This window comes from Eleutherodactylus coqui, chromosome 10, assembly GCF_035609145.1.
Source record: "Eleutherodactylus coqui strain aEleCoq1 chromosome 10, aEleCoq1.hap1, whole genome shotgun sequence".
Lineage (NCBI taxonomy): Eukaryota > Metazoa > Chordata > Amphibia > Anura > Eleutherodactylidae > Eleutherodactylus > Eleutherodactylus coqui.
The window spans coordinates 111,128,603-111,150,454 of record NC_089846.1 but is presented as its reverse complement, the minus strand read 5'-3'; the positions used below and the strand labels follow the sequence as shown (position 1 = coordinate 111,150,454).

Below are 21,852 nucleotides of genomic sequence, written 5' to 3'. Positions count from 1 at the left end.
GTAAACGCAAAAAGACGCTCATATTTGTGCAATAAAAAAAAAAAAAAAAAAAACACACCACTTAATGCTCCCCACTCAGCACTTCACACTTCAAGTTGAAGCGCTGAGTGAGAAGTCCCCAAGATCCAGCATAAGTCTTACAGTTTAAATGCTCTGCAGGAGCACTAATGACCTTAGTGGTGACGTCAGCACTCGTGCACTCATTTAAACTGCGGCCCATGTAAAAGGGCCATTAGTCTAATGCGTACAGGCACCTTTGCTTACTTACAGTAAGCAAAAACAAAAATAGAAAGAAAAAAGGCACGCTAAAATAACCTTACCTCATTACCATACATCATAAGGTGATGTGTTGTGATAAGGGCTTTGAATACTACAACCCAGCTACCGTTGGCAGTCCGTTCAAAGAGGGTGTCAGCGAGCTGCGGTATGTTAACATTCATTTCATTTGTACATTGGATGAGATCTGAGGAAAACAGAAACAATGGTATAAGTATTAACAAACATCAGTGGGATACAATGATTATACATAACATTTTTCTTTTATTACAATTGCCGTCAAATAACTCAGAATATTTCATCATGTAAATACAATTTCCTTGTAAGGGAAGACCGCCTGCAGAAAAGCACAATAAGATGCAGATTTAAAATTTGTAGCATATTTGCTTGCTGTAGTTTATTAGAAGGAGCCTTATAAATGTTTTTCTATGCATGGTATTAAGAGATCCAGATATTCCATTGAGGTAGCTGAATGGTAAAGTCCCCTTGTGCAAGCACCTAGTCATGGCTGACTCCTAGGGCGAGATCACAATGATGTCACCAATGTGGTTTATGCCCCATCCACTGACTAAATCCGCAGTATGTCAATTTTAGCACCGGATGTGCTGCAGAATACAACCCTTTCTAATGAGGGGGTGAATTCCGCACCAATTGGTACACATTTTGATGCAGATTTTCTGCCGCAGACATTCCACAGCAATGTGGACATGGCCTTACACTTATTTATCCCAGCAGCACCCAATTACTGGCCCGTAACAGCAGTGTGCTCCCCATCTCCCATCCATCGCCACCCAGGGCTCTAGGCTTAAGAACAAACTGGTGCCTTTAGCCAAATTAACTTGTTTACATGTTAGGCTATGTTCCCACACTGCAAAAAACACATGCGGTTCAAACTCTGCCCAGTCATAGCTGCCAACAGCAGCACAACCTTCCCAAAATTATTAGCAACGTTTTGCTGTCACTGGCTGCCGCGGCTGGGTGGCGTGTCAGCCTCAACCGGTTTTTGCTGTTCAGGAATGCAGCTCAAAGTAGAAAAAGCATGTGCGCTACACCGTGGCTACTGTCTACAAACAAAATAAATACTAGGATCCAAATAGATTGTTTGGGTTGCCTTCTGGAGCTCTGCACACTATTGTCCCTCCACCACGGATAGTCACCAAGCAGTGCCTCCTCTTCCTCCTCCTGACAGCTGCCTATAGCTTCTCCTTCAGTAACAGACTGCTACAGGAGTTGAACCTATGACTGCTAACACTTGACAACTTGTGTGTATGCTCTGCCAGGACAGATGGAGATGGAGGTTGTCAGAAACACCCAGCTTCATGCATTTGGCAACGGGTGTAACTTCAGAACACATACACCAAATAATCCACATCAGATCTACCACAATCCGTGGCAGAGAACAGACACTGAGCCTAAAGCCTCGTGCACACGGGCAGATTTTTGCAGCGGAATCTGTGTGCTTCGGGTTGCGCAGCAATAACCCTCCAGAGCATGCTATGGAAAAATTATTCTTCATGCACACGAGCGAAAACCAATCGCGGTTTCCGCTCACGGATTAAAAAATAAATAAACAAAAATTGCAGCATGCTCCATTTTCCTGCGGTTTCCGCAATGATGGCTTCCATCAATTGAGAATTCAGACGGGCCACGGATTCCGTGGGAAAAGCAAAAATTTACAAAAAAAAAAAATCTGTACTGCGCATGTCTGACAGCGAACCATGCAGACCATCTGCAGTACAGAGAAGCCAGAAGGCGACAGATCCGTGCGGACACCGGCGAAGATGACAGGTACGCAGGGTCACCTGCCACGGTCAGGGCCGGCTACCGTGCGGGATTCTGCAGCCGAAATCCGGACCTGCCATGTGCAGGAGGCCTTATATGGGCATTTCACGGAATAGGTCATCAGTAGTTGATGGACAGGGGTCCGCTGATCAGGATCCCCATCCTTCAGCTGATCGTCCAGCCCACTGTCAGTGTAAAAGGCCAGACATCGTCATCAGTGGTTAGAGAAGGACCAGCTTCAGGACAGTCACGTAAGGCGATGTAATCCAGGCAAGAGCCCACATCCTTTTAGCATCCAAACACATTCAATAGGAATCCTCACCGTAGTTTATAAAGCACAGATTTTGAAACCCACGTCATCGAAAATAAAGAGATGGCGTGTCGGTCTTGACACAATATCCGTACTGGAAACCACAATGCTTGGCTGGACACAGACTTGCCCCATTGACTAAGGCCAAATATATATGCAAACCTGCAGAATTCCCAGGAAGTCTTGGATTATGTGGCGGATTCACAAACGGCATAAAAAGGCATCATGGACAAATCCACTGCAAAAGGCGTCTGCTTTGTGATTACCCAAGAGGTTAACAATTGAGATAGCATTCATAACTTGATTTGTTTAGTTTATAAAAGTTGAAGACCATGGAGGAATACTGCTTTTAAAGAAGTGATCTACAAATATATTTGAAGTGGGCACCATCATTTGGTTCAGTCCCAGCTTTATATACAACGGTGGGAGAAGAATTTTCCCTGTTGCCCAAAGGCTAGTTAAAGGGACTTGTTTAGTGTTGGTTTTATGCTGGTCTTTACCTGTCTATAATCAGCCCCCATGAACAGGCAGTCATTAATCTATGAATGACTGCCTGTTTACTCTGAATGGAGGAGAGCAGCCAGAAGAGATCTCCACCTCCATTTATGCAGCAATCATCGCTCCTGAGTGAAAGTGAGAGCACAGTAGTGAATCTTTCGGACTGTCGGGTGCTTTAAGGGGCTTTGTCATTAGAAAAAAAATAAATAAATAAATCTATACTTACCTATTCGGCTCCAGGCAGTCATCTTACCACATCTGCTCCTTGCTGATCTTCCTGGCTCCTGCATTTCCCCGGGTCACCTCACCACAAGCCGGCCAGATCCTCTTCTTCCTGTGACGTTGTGTCCATTCTCATCAGTTTCCTTCCTGCAGGTCAGTGTAGGTTACGTCACTAGTGATGTAGCATTCACTGCCTAGCAGGGAATGCAGAATCCTATGCCGGGCTATTGCCATGACTGCGTATGGCTCGTGGCAATAGTATATGAACACTCGCGGCCATACAGTGCGCATACTCTGTCTCGGCAATAACCCGACATAGGATCCAGCAATCACTGCCCCGCAGGAAGTGATCTGTAGTGAATGGATGCTACATAACAGGAAGCAGAGGATCCGGCCGGCTGGAGGTGTTGGAGCGTTCATTCTTGGCATTCTCCTTCCGGCAGGTCAGTGTACATTATGTCACTAGTGACGTAGTGTTCACTGCCTGGCATTCAATGCCGGGCTATTGCCAAGACTGCGCATGCGCACTGTCTCACCACAAGTTTTCACATACTTCTGTCGTGAGACAACACGCATGCGCAGTCTTGGCAATAGCTCAGCATTCTCTGCTAGGCAGTGAACGTTACGTCACTAGTGAGGTGGCGTCCATTGACTTGAAGGATGGAGACTGCCAAGAAAGGACGCTTCGTCACCAGAAGAATTGTCTGGCTGGAGGCGAGGTGACCCAGCGGACTGCAGGAGCCAGGAGAAGATAGGCGAGGTGAAGACTAACGGAGGAGGAATAGGTAAGTATTGATTTTTTTTTAATGATACGACCCCTTTAAGCCACATGGCATTTTTTTTTCTAATTTCACGTTGCATACAACAAAAGAACACATAATTATATACATACAACATATATGCTGCATATAGAGAAACAATGGTCCCCAAATCCCAGGTGACAGGTAGTCAATAAACTTAATACAGAGCCAGTGCCCACATTTCTGTGCTGTTTTCTAATGCTGTTTCTAAAATGTGCCCATTGTCTGATATATAGGCACAGATAACTGCATTGTATAAAATATAATCTTGTTACTTGTATAGTGCCAACTTATTCCACAGCGCTTTCAAGTCATTTATTTATTACCCCCACCAAGCTGGGAACTCATTTTAAGGACCTCGGAAGGATGGAAGGCTGAGTCAACCTTGAGCCGGCTACCTGAACCACACCGGGATTGAACTTGCAACCTTCAGGTCGTGAACGAGGGCTTAGGACTGCATTCTGCGCCACACGAGGCTGTGATGAGTGTATCAGTCTTCAGCTCATTGATTCATACATTTTGTGATCTGTCTCTGCCAGTTTCACGACGCTTAGCTGTCTATTTGTGTGTCTGGGGTTTTGAATGAGCCTTCTCATTTTCGATATTGTTGTGGCATATACTTTCTATAGATTATACTTTGTATTTTTATCCCTTGCGTAGGTCATCAGTATTGGTGGATGGGGGTCTGCCAATCGGGACCTCCATCTATCAGCTGATCACCCCCCTCCCCGGTCCGCTGATGACAAGACTGGCCTACTGCACTGGACTATGGGCTGGACAATCAGCTGATGGATGGGGTCTGCCGCTTGGGGCCCCCTCCACTTACTGACAACCCATAAAGGTGATAGGTCATCAGTTGAAAAAAGGGCAGAAAATGCATTTAAGAACCATATCCTGTGCACTGTATGATTGGTGCCAGTGATACACACTGGTATGAACATATACTGTATCTCTCTGTACATGCCATATACACAGGTATGGACAAAGTGACAGTGATCGAGTATACAGACCACAATACTGTATATACCTCAGAAGACACCACACACATGTGGCTGTATGCACACAGGTGACAGAGTTTGGTTTGGGGAACACTGTCTTCCTCTGCTCTTTCGGGTTCTTTTTTTAAGTCATCCCCATAGTGATCCGAGTGAGAAACGCATCGCGCTCGAATGGGGAAAAAAAAAAAAAAAAAAAAAAAAAAAATCGCATGCAAGTCACATGGCATGTGATGAGTTTTTGTTAAAGCTTCCAAGAAGGTAATGGGCATTCTTGAAGACGACTAACGAAAAAGGTCATGCAGCGATCTTTCCGAAAATAGAATTTTTTTAAATATTTTTATTTTTTATTTTATTTAAGCACCCGCTGGTGTAAGGCCGGTATCAAATCGGCATCTGAACCTTCGGTCGGAGGTCCTGCCACAAATACCAGAAAAAAGAAAAAAAAACGTGCTGCATGCAGAGCTTTTTTTCCCATCCAAAAGCTGCGTGGAAACTGAACAACTCCATTATAGTCAATGGAGTCCGTCCAGCGCTGTTCAATTCTGTCCAGAGTCGGAGCTGTTGGACTGCGGGGATTCCCCCAAACAGAGCAGGAAAGAGGAACCCCGACACAGATGTGAAATCACCCAAAATCATTCCAACTAATGGGTTCTTTTCCCGCACGAGTCCTGGCCATCGCTGAATCTGACGGAGTTTGCACGGGGGGGGGGGGGGGGGGGGGGGAAATCACCCATATGAATACAGCCCAAGGGCGCACACAAGTATATTTTGGCTGCGTATAAGGGCTCGTTCACACGGCCGCATGCATACAACACTGCGGGTCTCCCTGCAGCGGGCACAGACCTCGTAGGGTATTTTTCTGTTTAATTCCCTGGTCTGTTCAGATCGGGGATGCGTATGAAAACGCTGCCCATATGTAACACATTGCGAATGGACAGCATATCATACATGTGTATGGGGCTCATCCTGGGTACCATCACAGAGAAAGAGCAGGATGCCATTTACTTCTCTTGCATATCGATCCGCAGTGCCCACACGCTGCTGCAAGGAATGTCCGCAGACATTCATTGACTCCACCCACCGCGTTGGCATAATACATGGTGACCATACGCCCGTGTGAATGAGCCCTTACACAGTCCACAGGAAACACGTATGCTAGGGTGGATTCACCGTTGCATTAGGGATTCGGCTTCCTTGTTCCATTCGAGGAGCAGGGAAGGGGAATCCCTGCAGCCGAACGTCTCTGGACGGAACCCAACTAAAATACGTTGCACTGAAGTCCATTCGTTTCACCGGCGGTTCTCAGACGAGCGGTTTAGCGCAGAGTTCCTAACACGCACCAAAACGAACGCTGTGTGTTCTATTTTCAATTCTGACGCCCTGCGTCGCCCGTTGGATGAATGGGCTGTCTACAGTTTTTAACGCTGCTACCTGCGCCACCAGCTTACTCTGCCGGCGTGGTTACTGCGCAAAATATACAGCAAAGACACAGGCTGTAACTGCGGCGTTCACCGCTGCGTCATCACAGGCGCCTGCGTGAGAGCGGCCTTAAAGGGGCGTTACCAGCGTGTGGTCCGCAGCCACCGTACAGGGTGAGCCCCAAGGCCGCTCTCACACACAGCGGCGGCAAGAAGCTGCCATCTTACCACTGTATTTGGACACAGGCTACTGCGTTCGATGGCGGTTTTTAACGCACGCCATCATTGGGATTGGTGAAGAGGTGCGTTAAAAAGCCCGGCAAAATAAAGCAGACAGCGTTTGAAAATCACAGTGTTACAAAACGCCGCGTTTGAGCGCATGTCTGTGAGGCCCCATGGAAATAAATAAGCGTTATACTGCGGAATTCAAAATGTCGCAGTAAAAAGCGCCGGTGTGAGCGGCCCTCAGTCCGAAGGCACACGGGCGTTTGTTTTGGTCTTTTTTAGTCCCCCAAAAAATTAGTTAGATTTTTTGTGCGATTTTCCTACACGTTAAGAATAAATAAGTTATATCATCTATAGGTGAATGGCCAATTCTCGTACGAAAAATTACACCAAAGTAGAACCTGCTTTCCCCCCCCCCCCCCCCCCCCCCCCTTTTTTAAAAATGTTTTCAACTATTTCCTACAAAAGTAGGGAAAAAAATAAATAAAACTTATATTATCTATCTATATTCCCCTCCCAGCAGGTATACAGTACAGCCGATAGCAGGCAGTGACCTCTATAGGGCTCTGATGACATTACTGACAGAGCCGCTGTCCCCTATAGACAAGATACAGCACCTGTATGGCGGTACATGCGGCCACCTACATGCCCGCTGTCCCCTATAGACAAGATACAGCACCTGTATGGCGGTACACACAGCCACCTACATGCCCGCTGTCCCCTATAGACAAGATACAGCACCTGTATGGCGGTACACACAGCCACCTATATGCCCGCTGTCCCCTATAGACAAGATACAGCACCTGTATGGCGGTACACACGGCCACCTACATGCCCGCTGTCCCCTATAGACAAGATACAGCACCTGTATGGCGGTACACACAGCCACCTATATGCCCGCTGTCCCCTATAGTCACTATATAGCATCTGTGTGGCGGTACACACGGTCACCTACATGCCCGCTGTCTCCTATAGACAAGATACAGCACCTGTATGGCGGAACACGGCCACCTACATGCCCGCTGTCCCCTATAGACACTATATAGCATCTGTGTGGCGGTACACACGGCCACCTACATGCCGCTGTCCCCTATTGACACTATCTAGCACCTGTGTGGCGGCACACACAGCTACCTACATGCCCCCCTGTCCCCTATAGACACTACATAGCACCTGTGTGGTGGTACATACAGCTACCTACATGCCCCCGTCCCCTATAGACACTACATAGCACCTGTGTGGTGGTACATACAGCTACCTACATGCCCACTGTCCCCTGTAGACACTACATAGCACCTGTGTGGTGGTACATACAGCTACCTACATGCCCACTGTCCCCTGTAGACACTATATAGCACCTGTATGGCAGTACACACAGCCACCTAACATGCCTGCTGTCCCCTATAGGCACTATATAGCACCTGTGTGGCAGTACACACGGCCACCTACATGCCTGCTGTCCCCTATAGGCAGTATATAGCACCTGTGTGGCGGTACATACGGCCACCTACATGCCCACTGTCCCTTGTAGACACTATATAGCACCTGAGTGGTAGCTGTCCCCTATAGACACTATATAGCACTACACACGGCCACCTACATGCCCAATGTCCCCTGTAGACACTATATAGCACCTGTATGGCAGTACACACGGCCACCTACATGCCCACTGTCCCTTGTAGACACTATATAGCACCTGAGTGGTAGCTGTCCCCTATAGACACTATATAGCACTACACACGGCCACCTACATGCCCAATGTCCCCTGTAGACACTATATAGTACCTGTATGGAAATACACACAGCCACCTACATGCCTGTTGTCCCGTATAAGCAGTATATAGCACCTGTGTTGCGGCTGTCCCCTATAGGCACTATATAGCAGCTGTGTGGCAGTACATACGGCCACCTACATGCCTGCTGTCCCCTATAGGCAGTATATAGCACCTGTGTGGCGGTACACACGGCCACCTACATGCCCACTGTCCCTTGTAGACACTATATAGCACCTGAGTGGTAGCTGTCCCCTATAGACACTATATAGCACTACACACGGCCACCTACATGCCCAATGTCCCCTGTAGACACTATATAGTACCTGTATGGAAATACACACAGCCACCTACATGCCTGTTGTCCCGTATAAGCAGTATATAGCACCTGTGTTGCGGCTGTCCCCTATAGGCACTATATAGCAGCTGTGTGGCAGTACATACGGCCACCTACATGCCCGCTGTCCCCTATAGGCACTATATAGCAGCTGTGTTGCAGTATACACGGCCACCTACATGCCCACTGTCCCCTGTAGACACTATAGCACCTGTATGGCAGTACACATGGCCACCTATATGCCCACTGTACCCGGTAGACACTATATAGCACCTGTGTGACAGTACACACAGCCACCTACATGTCTGCTGTCCTGTATAAGCAGTATATAGCACCTGTGTGGCGGCTGTCCCCTACAGACACTACATAGCACTGGTATTGCAGCACACACAGCCACCTACATGCCCGCTGTTCCCTATAGACACTATATAGCACCTACTTGTATGGCAGTACAGACTGCCACCTACCTGCCCACTGTCGTCCCCTGTAGACACTGTATAGCACCTTATGGCAGTACACACGGCCACCTACATGCCTGCCAACCCCTATAAGCAGTATATAGCACCTGTATGGCAATACACACGGCCACCTACATGCCCGCTGTCCCCTATAGACACGATATAGCACCTGTATGGCAATACACACGGCCACCTACATGCCGCTGTCCCCTATAGACACGATATAGCACCTGTATGGCAATACACACGGCCACCTACATGCCGCTGTCCCCTATAGACACGATATAGCACCTGTATGGCAATACACACGGCCACCTACATGCCGCTGTCCCCTATAGACACTGTATAGCACCTGTGTGACAGTACACACGGCCACCTACATGCCCGCTGTCCCCTATAGACACTGTATAGCACCTGTATGGCAATACACACGGCCACCTACATGCCTGCTGTCCCCTATAGATACTGTATAGCACCTGTATGGCAATACACACGGCCACCTACATGCCTGCTGTCCCCTATAGATACTGTATAGCACCTGTATGGCAATACACACGGCCACCTACATGCCTGCTGTCCCCTATAGATACTGTATAGCACCTGTATGGCAATACACACGGCCACCTACATGCCTGCTGTCTCCTATAGACACTGTATAGCACCTGTGTGACAGTACACACTGCCACCTACATGCCTGCTGTCCCCTATAGACACTGTATAGCACCTGTATGGCAGTACACACGGCCACCTACATGCCCGCTGTCCCCTATAGACACTGTATAGCACCTCCCCCCGTCACTTACAGTCCAGGTGCTTCTTCTTGGGCCCCATCACCTCATGGGTGGTCGCCTTGCACACAGCCTTGGCTACGGCCGAGCCGGTGACGCTGTGCTGGGCCGCCGTGATCCGGTCTGTGATGGACTGCCCCGACATCTCTCTCACACTGCGGGCCTGGCGATGCCTGTCAGCTCCCCGTACAGCCGCTCGGCTCCCCCTGGCAGGTGCTGCTGTGACACACGGAGCGCTCCGGCCGCACACAACGCTCTCCGTCTTCCTCCTTCTTCCTTTCCGGTTTCTCTCCCTGCTGCTCTCTTTACCTCACACTTCACTGCTGAGACAAAATGGCGGCGCCGTGTCATGTGACCGCGGTCCGCAGAGCGCCGGGTGTTGTTAAGGTGGCCGGAGCGGGTGTGTGTGAGCCGGGGATGGCGGGGACACCGTGTGCCGGCGGGAGGGGAGCGGCGCCGGACGGCGGGGAGGGGACTTGTCGGCCTGTTACCATGGTAACCAATCAGCTCCAGCCGCTCATCCCCGGGCGGCCGCGGTGCTGTGAAAGCGCCATTCTGATTGGCTGCCGCGGTGTTACGCGCGGTTCACAGCAACGGGGTTTTTCCTGTTTTTTGGTTTTTTTTGTGAGCAGAAAAAATACCAGACCCGGTAAAATCCCGGTAGATTTCAGTGGGACGCAGGCGCTGCTCAGATCTGCGCCATTCAGGGGCCGCTCCATCCAGAAAACCGGACAGCCCCCATTAGGGCGCGTTCACCCGTGCGGAATATTTCTGCAAGACGCACCTAAAGACGCGGGAAATTCTGCACCAAAATCTGCATTGTGGGATCCGGAGGGGAAACCCACCGCGGCGCTGCGTTTTTGAGGGATGAACGAGGCTTCTTCTGCCCGCAAACAAACGCAGTGATTGAAAGGGTTAATTAGTTCCAGACGTGTTCTTTTCCCAGCGGAATTCCACAGCATTTCACGCATCTCCTAGCGTATCACACGCACATTTGCGCACTTCCTACAGGGACCTTTGGAGCGCAAACACGCAGAAAAATATATATATATTTTTTTTGCGTGCCCGAAGTGTGCAAAATACAGAAATCTGAACAAACGCATTGAAATCCATTCTCTGTGTGCGGCGCGTGCGAATACGCCCAAGTGAAGCCGGCCTCAGGGTGGTTTCACACGGGCGAGAAAATCGTGAGAGTCCGTAAAAAAGCAGATTATGACACCAATGATTTACAATCGCGGCGTGCTCCGTCTTGCTGCGCTGTACGATTTTTTTAAATCTCCCATGTTTCCCTCTAGAGCCTCCTTTTTATCGCAAAGTTCTATTGACTCGTACTATAAAATTGCGCAAGGAAATCGCAAGCGACAGCGATGGTTTTGCGAGAAAAAGCAGAGCTAACGCGCTCTAAAATTGCGGGAAAAGAAACACCGATTTTGCCGCTATTTTCCCGCAGCAAAATCGCGATCACCCGTGTGAAACTAGCCTTAGGTCGGTGTGTGAAAGATCTCTTACGGTGCGTGCGCACGGGATGAAATATTTCACAACAGCGCCGCAGAATACGCCATCCTGGAATCCTGCGCCGAAATCGCGGCCGATTTTGATCCAGAATTCGGCTATTCTCAATCCCGTTTCTAAATCCGCAGTGAAGATTTTGGCGCTGAATATTTCGCAGCACAGTTCCGGAATATTGTTTCCCGTGTGAGAGCACGCTCTGGCTACATACACACGAACGTGAATCTTGCGCTACTTTTGTGCGTTGCGAGGTGCACTAAATTCGTGCAAATATGAACTCCATTCCTGAAAAAAAACAAAAAAAAAACGCTCATGTGTACGACTCAATTCAAAAGAATAGGGTTCATATTTGGGCGTCTCGCATTGTACAAATCGCACGCCATTTTGCCCGTTCGCGCAAGTGTATCTTCTGTTCGTATTTTTACTGTCCGTGCGGACAGAATATGGACCTATTGAATCACGCCGGTGTATTCAGATGTGTATTTTTTGTACGTAGAAAAAAAACGCAACGCGTCCTGTATTGGTCCGTATCGGGGGCCAGAAATCGCCCGTGGAAATCTATGGGCTCCTTCCCACGGACGGATTTCCGCCGCGTAATTCGCGGCAGAAATCCGCTGCGTTGCCCGCAGCTATTAGGTTCTATTGAACCTAATAGCACAATGCTCACGGTGCGGAAATCACCCGTCCTCACCTGCGGCATGCTCTATTTGCCGCTGGTGTGCGCGCGGACGGCTTCCATTGCAGTCCGGCGCGTCATGTGATGCTGTGGGCGTGTCACATGACGCTGCGGCGCGTCACGCACTCTATTTCGCATGCGGGACGTAGGACTCCGGATCCAGAGGTAAGTATTGGGGTCTCTTGGGGCGGTGCCGTGACAGACTCCGCTGTGGAATTGCGCCGTCACGGCCGTGTGAAGCCGGCCTATGAGAGAGTAAAAAAACGCGCTGAAGACGGTGTTCCGTATAGATTCACTGCGTTCCGCAAGTTGCCAGGAGAAAGTGGGGGGGGGGGGGGAAAGTCACATCAATTTGGTGGTTTTGCATGTTTTTGTGTGCATGAAAAACGCAGAGAATAGCGATGCAACGCGGACGCGCAAAATGTGCATAAGCACCAATAATGCGCTGAAAACACTCATGCACGTGCAAGGAAAATTTTCACAGACCAAAACTGCATCCGCCCAGCCTAAGGCTCATTCACACGGCGGTATGTGTATTTCCGTTGCGTAAATGTGCGGCGTGTTTACGTGACTGGGATACATGCGCCTATACTGCTTACACGTGTATGCACACGTAAAGGAATAGCAAGAATGTCCCCATTGATTTCAGCGGGCAGCTGACTTTAAGGCTGGATTCACGCGGGGCGGAATGTCAATGCCGGCTGTTTGCACGGAAATTCCGCCTGCGTTTTTTATCCCGGGATAATTCAGCAAAGTGGATGAGATTTGCAAAAATCTCGTCCACACGCTGCGCCCAAGTCGCGCTGAAATTGACGTGCCATGCATAATCCAAAGTCTCGGCATGTTAATTTTCTCGCCATTTCCACTGCGGCCATCTCTCCTCTCTATAGGGAAGAGCTGACCACAGCGGAATAAGCCGCTTGAGACCCCGCGGGACTTCAAGCTGCGAAAAGATTGCAGAATTTCCGTGCAGTCCCTCTGCGAACATTCCGCAAGATTTCCCGTGTGATCGCAGCTTAATAGGGGCTAAAAAACCCCGCAGCATATACTATTTTTGTGCGTATTGAACCTGGGACTCCACTACTGCTAGGCAGCAGTACTAATCACTTAGCTGCTGCCACTACTACCCAGTACTAACCACTTAGCTGCTGCCACTACTACCCAGTATTAACCACTTAGCTGCTGCCACTACTACCCACTACCAACCACTTAGCTGCTGCCACTACTACCCAGTACTAACCACTTAGCTGCTGCCACTACTACCCAGTACTAACCACTTAGCTGCTGCCACTACTTCCCAGTACTAACCACTTAGCTGCTGCCACTACTACCCAGTACTAACCACTTAGCTGCTGCCACTACTACCCAGTACTAACCACTTAGCTGCTGCCACAACTACGCAGTACTAACCACTTAGCTGCTGCCACTACTACCCAATACTAACCACTTAGCTGCTGCCACTACTACCCAGTATTAACCACTTAGCTGCTGCCACTACTACCCACTACTAACCACTTAGCTGCTGCCACTACTACCCACTACTAACCACTTAGCTGCTGCCACTACTACCCAGTACTAACCACTTAGCTGCTGCCACTACTACCCAGTACTAACCACTTAGCTGCTGCCACTACTTCCCAGTACTAACCACTTAGCTGCTGCCACTACTACCCAGTACTAACCACTTAGCTGCTGCCACTACTACCCAGTACTAACCACTTAGCTGCTGCCACAACTACGCAGTACTAACCACTTAGCTGCTGCCACTACTACCCAATACTAACCACTTAGCTGCTGCCACTACTACCCAGTATTAACCACTTAGCTGCTGCCACTACTACCCACTACTAACCACTTAGCTGCTGCCACTACTACCCACTACTAACCACTTAGCTGCTGCCACTACTACCCAGTACTAACCACTTAGCTGCTGCCACAACTAACCAGTACTAACCACTTAGCTGCTGCCACAACTAACCAGTACTAACCACTTAGCTGCTGCCACTACTACCCAGTACTAACCACTTAGCTGCTGCCACTACTACCCAGTACTAACCACTTAGCTGCTGCCACTACTACCCAGTACTAACCACTTAGCTGCTGCCACTACTACCCAGTACTAACCACTTAGCTGCTGCCACTACTACCCAGTACTAACCACTTAGCTGCTGCCACTACTACCCAGTACTAACCACTTAGCTGCTGCCACTACTACCCAATGCTAACCAAATGTCAGGTTGTGCTCCTAGGACCTGTAGTTCTACGGGTTTTCAGGAGCACACCTCCACAGGTGTGGGATGATTGAGATGGCTAGGTGTGTGGATTGCTCCGGTCTGCTGCACATAAATACCAGCCACTCGGGCTTGAGGATGTTGGTTTCTTCGTGTTTGCATCTACGCATGATGGTCTGTAGGTGTGAACCGAGATGTGTTTGTGTAGATGGCTGGACGTGAGGTGTGAACAGTCTTGTTCCGTGTGGTATGCAATCTTTCGTGTGTTGGTGTGAACTGTGTCCTGTTCTGCTTGGATTGTTTTCCATCTAGGGCGAGCCAGGCCCTTACATTCCAGCGTGGGTCCGTCGCTGTTGGCTTCAGTATATTGGCCAAAATACAAAACAATACATAGTACCATAGCAATTCCATCTGTCTATTTGTGCAGGTATGCTAGGTAGTGTCTTGGGTGTTTTTCAGTCATTGTCGGCCAGTGAGTCCCGTTCGCAGTTACTAGTCCATTTTCTTTTGGTGTTTAGCATGTGTGCAGTTGCGTGAGTATCTCAGGGTTACAGATCCAGTGCGTCCTGTTTGAGTGTGGTAACAAATTAGAGAAGCCGATTTTCACTCCTATTGATTTTAATGGAAGTCGGAAAATCGGGAGTCCTGATTCACAATTATTTTTTAAATCGGGTTGGTCACTACCGACTCAATTATTTCAATAATCGCTCTGCTCTAGTCCTGACCTCCGCTTTTCATATTGACTACAACTCTTTCTGTTTTCCGGTGTCACACTACGGTACTCTAGACCTGTCAGTGACAGCTGCCACAGAACTCGTCAGGTAACAGCCTGGGGGGTCTTGCAGCAAAAAAAGATGTCAATTGGTGGAGTTAAAGGGTGAAAACCAAAGGACTCCAGGTGCTGCCCTCAAGAGTAGCCCACAGTAAAATCAGTCTGTGACACGGTGGGTCCCTATCTGCTGTCCTGACAATTTGGTAAATTCTGTGTGCTTTCATAGAGAAGTCGATGCACCCGTATTCTCATTCTGCTTCACAGTTCACAATTTCAAGAATTCTCTTGATCCGGTCTTCCTGCTCTGCTCAGTCTCTGACTTTATAATCTTGCCCCTCCCACTCTCTGACCGCAACATTCTTTCGTATGCCATCAAAAATAATAAGCCTATCCCTAGAGATGAGCGAGCGTACTCGGTTCGGGCGTTTTTGCACTCGAGCACCGCTTTTTCCGAGTAACTGACTACTCGGACGAAAAGATTCGGGGGGCGGCGTGGTGGAGCGGGGGGTAGCAGTGGGGAACAGGGGGGAGCTCTCTCTCTCTCCTACCCCACTCCCCTCTGCAACCCCCCGAATCTTTTCGTCCGAGTAGTCAGTTACTCAGAAAAAGCGGTGCTCGAGTGCAAAAACACCCGAACCGAGTACGCTCGCTCATCTCTACCTATCACCCATCATTCATACAGAAATCTATGCGCCATTACTACTTATGGACGCTCTACAGGCTTCATTGTCCCCAATCACTTTCCTCTCCTGTCTCAATGTGGCTACCGAACGTTGCAATGAAATTTTCAAAAAGTGTCCTGGATTAAGCAGTGCCCCCTAAAGTTTGAACTTCTCAACATAGATGGCAGCAGCCTTGGCACATCCTTCAAACTTGTTTTCTTTGGCGGTACTCTAGGTCTGCCGAATGTCTATGGAGAAAGTAACGCCAACTGTTCAAAACTTTCAACTCTGCTCCTCACCTTCCTAAACAAGTATATTTAACCTTACTGCTCTCCACACTAGTAACCCAAAGTGCAGACACCTTTCACAGAGCTCAGTGCTGAAGACCCGGCTAATTATTTCAAAGTTTAAATTAACAGTATCCAGTATTAGACTAAAAATTACTATTTTGGGGATCTCAGAAGGCATTAGTCAAACTACTAATGACCACTTGTCAGTAAGTATGTGAGTGCTTCTCATGCTCCACCCCTGGTGATGTCATGGCTCCGCCCCTGGTGATGTCATCGAAGGTCCTACAACATATATAAAACACAGAGCCTGACCGACAGAAGAACAACACTGTTAGGGCTCTTGAAAAGGGGAGGACAAAATGAGAATATAACTAAGCCGTTATTATTTCAGACACAACTCAGCAACCCTGACAGAAAACACCGACCTACCGCCGACACAGAGATCCGGTGGGCTAAAGGACCTACGATGATGTCACCACTGTGGAAGGAAGAATTGTCCCGTTTGGTAGAAAGTACTGTATGTGCTTTCTTCTCATGCTCCGCCCCTGGTTGGCATCATGGCCCCGCCTCTGGTAATGTCATCACAGACCCTAGAGAATATATTAAAAAAACACAGAGCCTGACTAAAGCTGCCTGTCCACGGGCGTATTTTCATTGCATTCCCCGCAGCGATAATCCGACCGCATTGCTATGGAAAGCGCTTCCCCACTGTCCACGAGCGGAGAATCATAGTGATTCTCCACTCGAGGGCGGCAAATTGCAGCATGCTGCAAATTCCCGCGATTCTCCGTGGTGAGCCTATCTGTCAGAGATCGGAGATCCGCCGCGGGATACCGCAACACCTGTGGACAAGCAGCCTAACAGAAGAACAACACAGTTAGGGCTCTTGAAGGGGGCGGACAAAAATAACAAAATGAGAATACAACTAAGTCGTTATTATCTCAGACACAACTCAGCGTTCCTGTCAAGAGACACTGACCTACTTCCACCACAGAGATCTGGTGGGCAGAAAGACCTGCGGTAACGTCACTACTGTGGAAGGAGCTAAGCTGTGTTTGTCTTGTGTGGGATTCAAGATGGATGTAGTAGAGCTGCGTGTGTGATGTGCTGTGCGTGTAATGTGTGGGAATCAGGATGAAGGTAGCAGAGCTTTGTGTGTGTGATGTGTGTGAATCAGCATGTAGAAGAGCTGTGTGTGTTATGTGCTTTGTGTGTCATGCGTTTGAATCAGGATGGATGCAGTAAAGCTGTGTGGGGTTGGGATGGATGTAGTAGAGCTGTGTGTGTGAATCAGGATATAGCAAAGCTGCGTGTGTCATGTGCTGTGTGTGTGATGTGTGCAGTCAGGATGGCTGTAGTAGAGCTGTGTGCGTGTAATGTGTGGGAATCAAGATGGATGGTAGTGGAGCTGTGTGTGTGATGTGTGGGAATCAGCATGGATGTAGCAGAGCTGCATGTGTAATGTGTGAGGATTAGAGATGAGCGAGTATACTCGCTAAGGCACATTACTCGAGCGAGTAGCGCCTTAGCCGAGTATCTCCCTGCTCGTCTCTAAAGATTCGGGGGCCGACGCGGGTGGCAGGTGAGTTGCGGGGGGGGGGAGAGAGGGAGAGAGAGATCTCTCCCCCGTCAGCTCCCGAATCTTTAGAGACGAACGGGGAGATACTCGGCTAAGGCACTACTCGCTTGAATAATGTGCCTTAGCGAGTATACTCGCTCGAGTAATGTGCCTTAGCGAGTATACTCGCTCATCCTCTAATCTAGTGAGGATTAGAAATGAGCGAGCATACTCGCTAAGGGCAATTACTCGAGCGAGCATTGCCCATAGCGAGTACCTGCTCGCTCGGAAGAAAAGATTCGGCTGCCGACGCGGGTGACAGGTGAGTTGCGGCAGTGAGCAGGGGGAGCGGGGGGGGGGGGGGAGAGATCTCCCCTCCGTTCCTCCCCACTCTCTCTCGCCGCTCCCTGCCCGCCGCCGGCAGCCGAACCTTTTCTCTCGAGCGGGCAGGTACTCGCTAAGGGCAATGCTCGCTCGAGCAATTGCCCTTAGCGAGTATGCTCGCTCATCACTAGTGAGGATCATGGATGTAGCAGAGCTGTGTGTGTGTGAATCAGGAAGTAGCAGAGCTGTGTGTGTGTGATGTGTGGAGATCATAATGAATGTACTATGTAGCATAGCTGTGTGGCGTATTGTGCCACCAGAAACACTGGTACTATAATTTCCTAATAATTACTGGTACTTTTTAAAAGGGCAGTCACAGGACAGTATTACTTTCAAAGGGGCACACAGGGAGCATTATTACTTTCCTAGCAGGCATAATGGGGTTAATCATACTCTCTAGAGGATACAAAAGAGGCATTATTATTTTATAAGGGTCACAGTGGTTGGCATTATTACTATATGGGGGCACAAAAGGGACTTTATTGCTGTGTGGGAGTACAAACAGGCACTGTTACTGTGTGAGGAAAACGGTTTACGTTGGTGGGCACTGAGAAAATCACTATTACTCTGTGGGTTATAAAAGGTGGCACTTTTATTGTGTGGTGCGCTTCTACCATCTAGGGCAGTGGTGGCGAACCTATGGCACCCGTCTCAGAGGCGGCACACAGAGCTCTCCCTGCTGGCACGCGTCGCCATCGGCCGCTCACCACTAGTGAATACCGGCAGGGGCCATGGCCCCCCTCCCCCTTCCCCCGACGTCTCCTAGGTTCCGCGAGAGCAGGGGGAGGAGGCGTCCGGCATCACAGTGTGCACCGGATGCATATTAACATTTTCCAGCCAACCCAAACAACCAGTCAGGTTGCTGGAATTGCTGAATAGGGCAGAAGTGTTGTGTAAAATGTTAATATGCCACCGGGGAAGGGCCAGCAGCAATGCCGAGCAGAGGAGGAGGTAAGTATGTGGGTCTTGGGGGGGGGGGGGTTGGGTGACTGCTGTGGGGTGTCACCATTACACTGAGGTACGCTGTGGGGTGTCGCTATTACTACTGGAGTACGATGGGAAATGTCGCTATTACTGCTGGGGGCTGTCGCTGTTATTCTGGGGGCTGTCACTATTACTACTGGGGGCCGCTGGGGGCTGTCACTATTACTGCTGGGGGCTGTTGCTATTACTAGTGGGGGCCGCTGTGGGGGGGGGGGAGGGGTGGTCACTATTATTGCTGGGGCCACTGGGAGGGGGTCACTATTATCGCTGGGGGGGTCACTATTATTGCTGGGGTCGCTGAGGGGGTCACTATTATCACTGGGGTCACTGGATGGGGGGTAACTATTATCGCTGGGGTATGTTTACAAAATGGACAGTGTGCAGATTTTGACTGCTTTTTGGATGCGGAAATGCCACAGAATTTTCCACAGAAATCTCCGCTGAGGACATTCTGCAGTATTTCTGCATCCAAAAAGCAGTCAAGATCTGAACGCTGTCTCTTTTGAAGCGGCCCTGCTCATTTTTAGAATGGCGGGGGTAAAATCATACGTCGTGATAAGCCCCGCCCCCTGATGTATTGGCACTTTGCCATAAATATGTGGGTTTTAGGTTGCAGTTTGGTCACTCGGTCTCTAAAAGGTTTGCCATCATTGGTCTAGGGTATAATATGGGGTACTATCTGTTCCACACTAATATTTTTAGTGGCACTATCTATCTGGCTGTCTGTATGGAACTATTTTTAAGGTTATTGTAGTTATGACATGTAGTACAGTATTTGTGGCCTCGGGCAAGACAGTAGGTAGGGGTAGTAACCAACACCAAATTGGGGAGCTAAGTAACGAGGAGTCAAAGATGTCCGGCCAACAAACTGTATGCACTCGTCGTGGCTGGAAGAAGCCTTTATGGTGTCTGGGCCAGATGGTAAAGAAGGAAGAAATGAATGACTCCAATCAGAGAAGACGTCAGCCATGAGTCACTAATTGTAATCAACTACACTGACATGCCAAAAGTCATGGAATAACAGTATGATAATTGATTAGCAAGTGGTGTTACTTCAGGTGTGGAACGCCCACACCTGTATAAGGCTGAATTCAGACGAACGTATATCGGCTCAATTTTCACGCCCAGCCGATATACGTCGTCACTCTCTGCAGGGGGGGAGCCTGGAAGAGCCAGGAGCAGTGCTCTGAGCTCCCGCCCCCTCTCTGCCTCCTCTCCGCCCCTCTGCACTATTTGCAATGAGGAGAGGCAGGACGGGGGCGGGGCTAATTCTCAGAGCTTAGCCCCGCCCCACCTCCTTTCATTGCAAATAGCGGAGAGGGGGCGGGAGCTCAGTTCATGCTCCTGGCTCTTCCATCCCCCCCCCCTGCAGATGAGGACATCGTATATCGGCTCGGCGTGAAAACCCAGTCGATTTACGTTTGTCTGAATCCAGCCTAAGGGTGCTTTCACACAGACCGATTATCATTAAAAGAAGAAAATCACTGGATCGTTCAAATATGAACAATAACACCGGGAACAAAAAAACATTTTTTCTTGGTGCCTGGAATTTTCAACCTGATTATGTGTATTTTTGTGCCGCTGATTGCAGAAATACTATTATTTTCTTCATATGAGCTCTAGTTTTTAAGATATTGCTGATATTATTAATTAGCCCTTTATTTAGCAGCAGAATTTGTTTACTCTTGGTCTCCATTATATCCTTCATTTTGTTGATGTTGATGTGTTTTGGTTCCATCACAGACATAGATATGGCTACATCAAGAAGAATGTGCTACTTGTGGGGAATGCACATTCCCTCAGCAGAGACGGGCTATAACGACGGACTTTGGGAAAAGGGCTAATTTAGCTTGCTTCACAGTGAAACGGGGACCTTGGGCACCACATATTGTGTGCAAAGCATGTACAGAGCACCTGGGAAAATGCTGGAACAGGAAATGAAGTGCAAGAAATTTGGTACACCAATGGTATGGAGCGAGTAGAGCAACCATACCGATGACTGGTACTTTTGTTGGTGGACATAAAGGGCATCAATGGGGAAAAAAACGGAGCAAGTGGACATAGTAACATAGTATGTAAGGCTGAATAAAGGCAATGTCCATCTAGTTCAGCCTGTTTATCCTCCTTGTTGATCCAGAGGAGGGCAAAAAAAAAACAAGAGGCAGGAGCCAATAAGCCCTTTTGGGGGAAAAATTCCTTCCCTAATGGCAATCAGACTAATCCCTGGATCAACCTCTAATAGTTTCTACCTGCCTGTATACCCGGATCAACAACCTGCTGGTCACCTAAAATTTATATCCTGTACCACATTCAGAAGATATACCTGTCCCAATATGTAGCAGCCCTCCAGAGCTCTCTGAAGAAACAGATGAATCGGCTAGTGAGAAAGTAAGCTGAGCAACATGACAGCGATTTAGAAGAACCTTTATCAGCTTCATCGGGTTTCAATCAATTAATCCTTTGCAATCCAATTTTGGATTCAGGGTTTCCTAGGGGGCTTTCTCTTTCTGCCATTATACAATGGTGCCATCTGCTGGCTAGAGCCAGTACTGCGGTATGTGACATGCCTGAGAGGCCCCCAACAACAGAACGGCCAGTAATCTATAGTGAGAATACCCTGCCGGATGTCCTCTAACATCAGAGCTGTACAGCCTTCAATCAGAATGTATTCAGACGTCAGACAGTGGATTGGAAAGGGTTAAATTGAACGACCTCATAAAAGACCTAAATCTTCCAAAGAAAATGTCTGAGTTGTTAGCTTCCCGGCTGGCAGAAAAAAGGTTACTGTTACCAGGAACTAAAATCTCAGTATACCGCAACAGAGAAGAAGAGTTTCCGCCATTCTTCACAAAAGAAAATGATTTTGTTTTCTGCAACAACGTGCAAAAGTTATAGAGGAAAC

The 21,852-nt window shown here is 48.8% G+C and overlaps 1 protein-coding gene across 3 annotated transcripts in view; it reads right to left on the bottom strand.

Moving 5' to 3' along the window:
• The window catches only part of LOC136580837 (phosphatidylinositol-binding clathrin assembly protein-like), a 45,493-nt gene extending 35,156 nt beyond the window's left edge, over positions 1–10,337 (bottom strand). For 2 of the 3 annotated variants that reach the window (XM_066581701.1, XM_066581703.1), the window contains exons 1-2: positions 9,900–10,336; positions 321–463 (exon numbers count right to left, since the gene is read on the bottom strand). In XM_066581701.1, coding sequence (XP_066437798.1) covers positions 321–463; positions 9,900–10,029 — 273 coding nt within the window. In that variant the 5' untranslated portion in view covers positions 10,030–10,336. Of the gene's footprint in view, positions 1–320; positions 464–9,899 lie in introns of all 3 variants that reach the window. The other variant, XM_066581702.1, reaches the window with a different exon arrangement.
• Between the last annotated feature and the right edge of the window lie 11,515 nt (positions 10,338–21,852).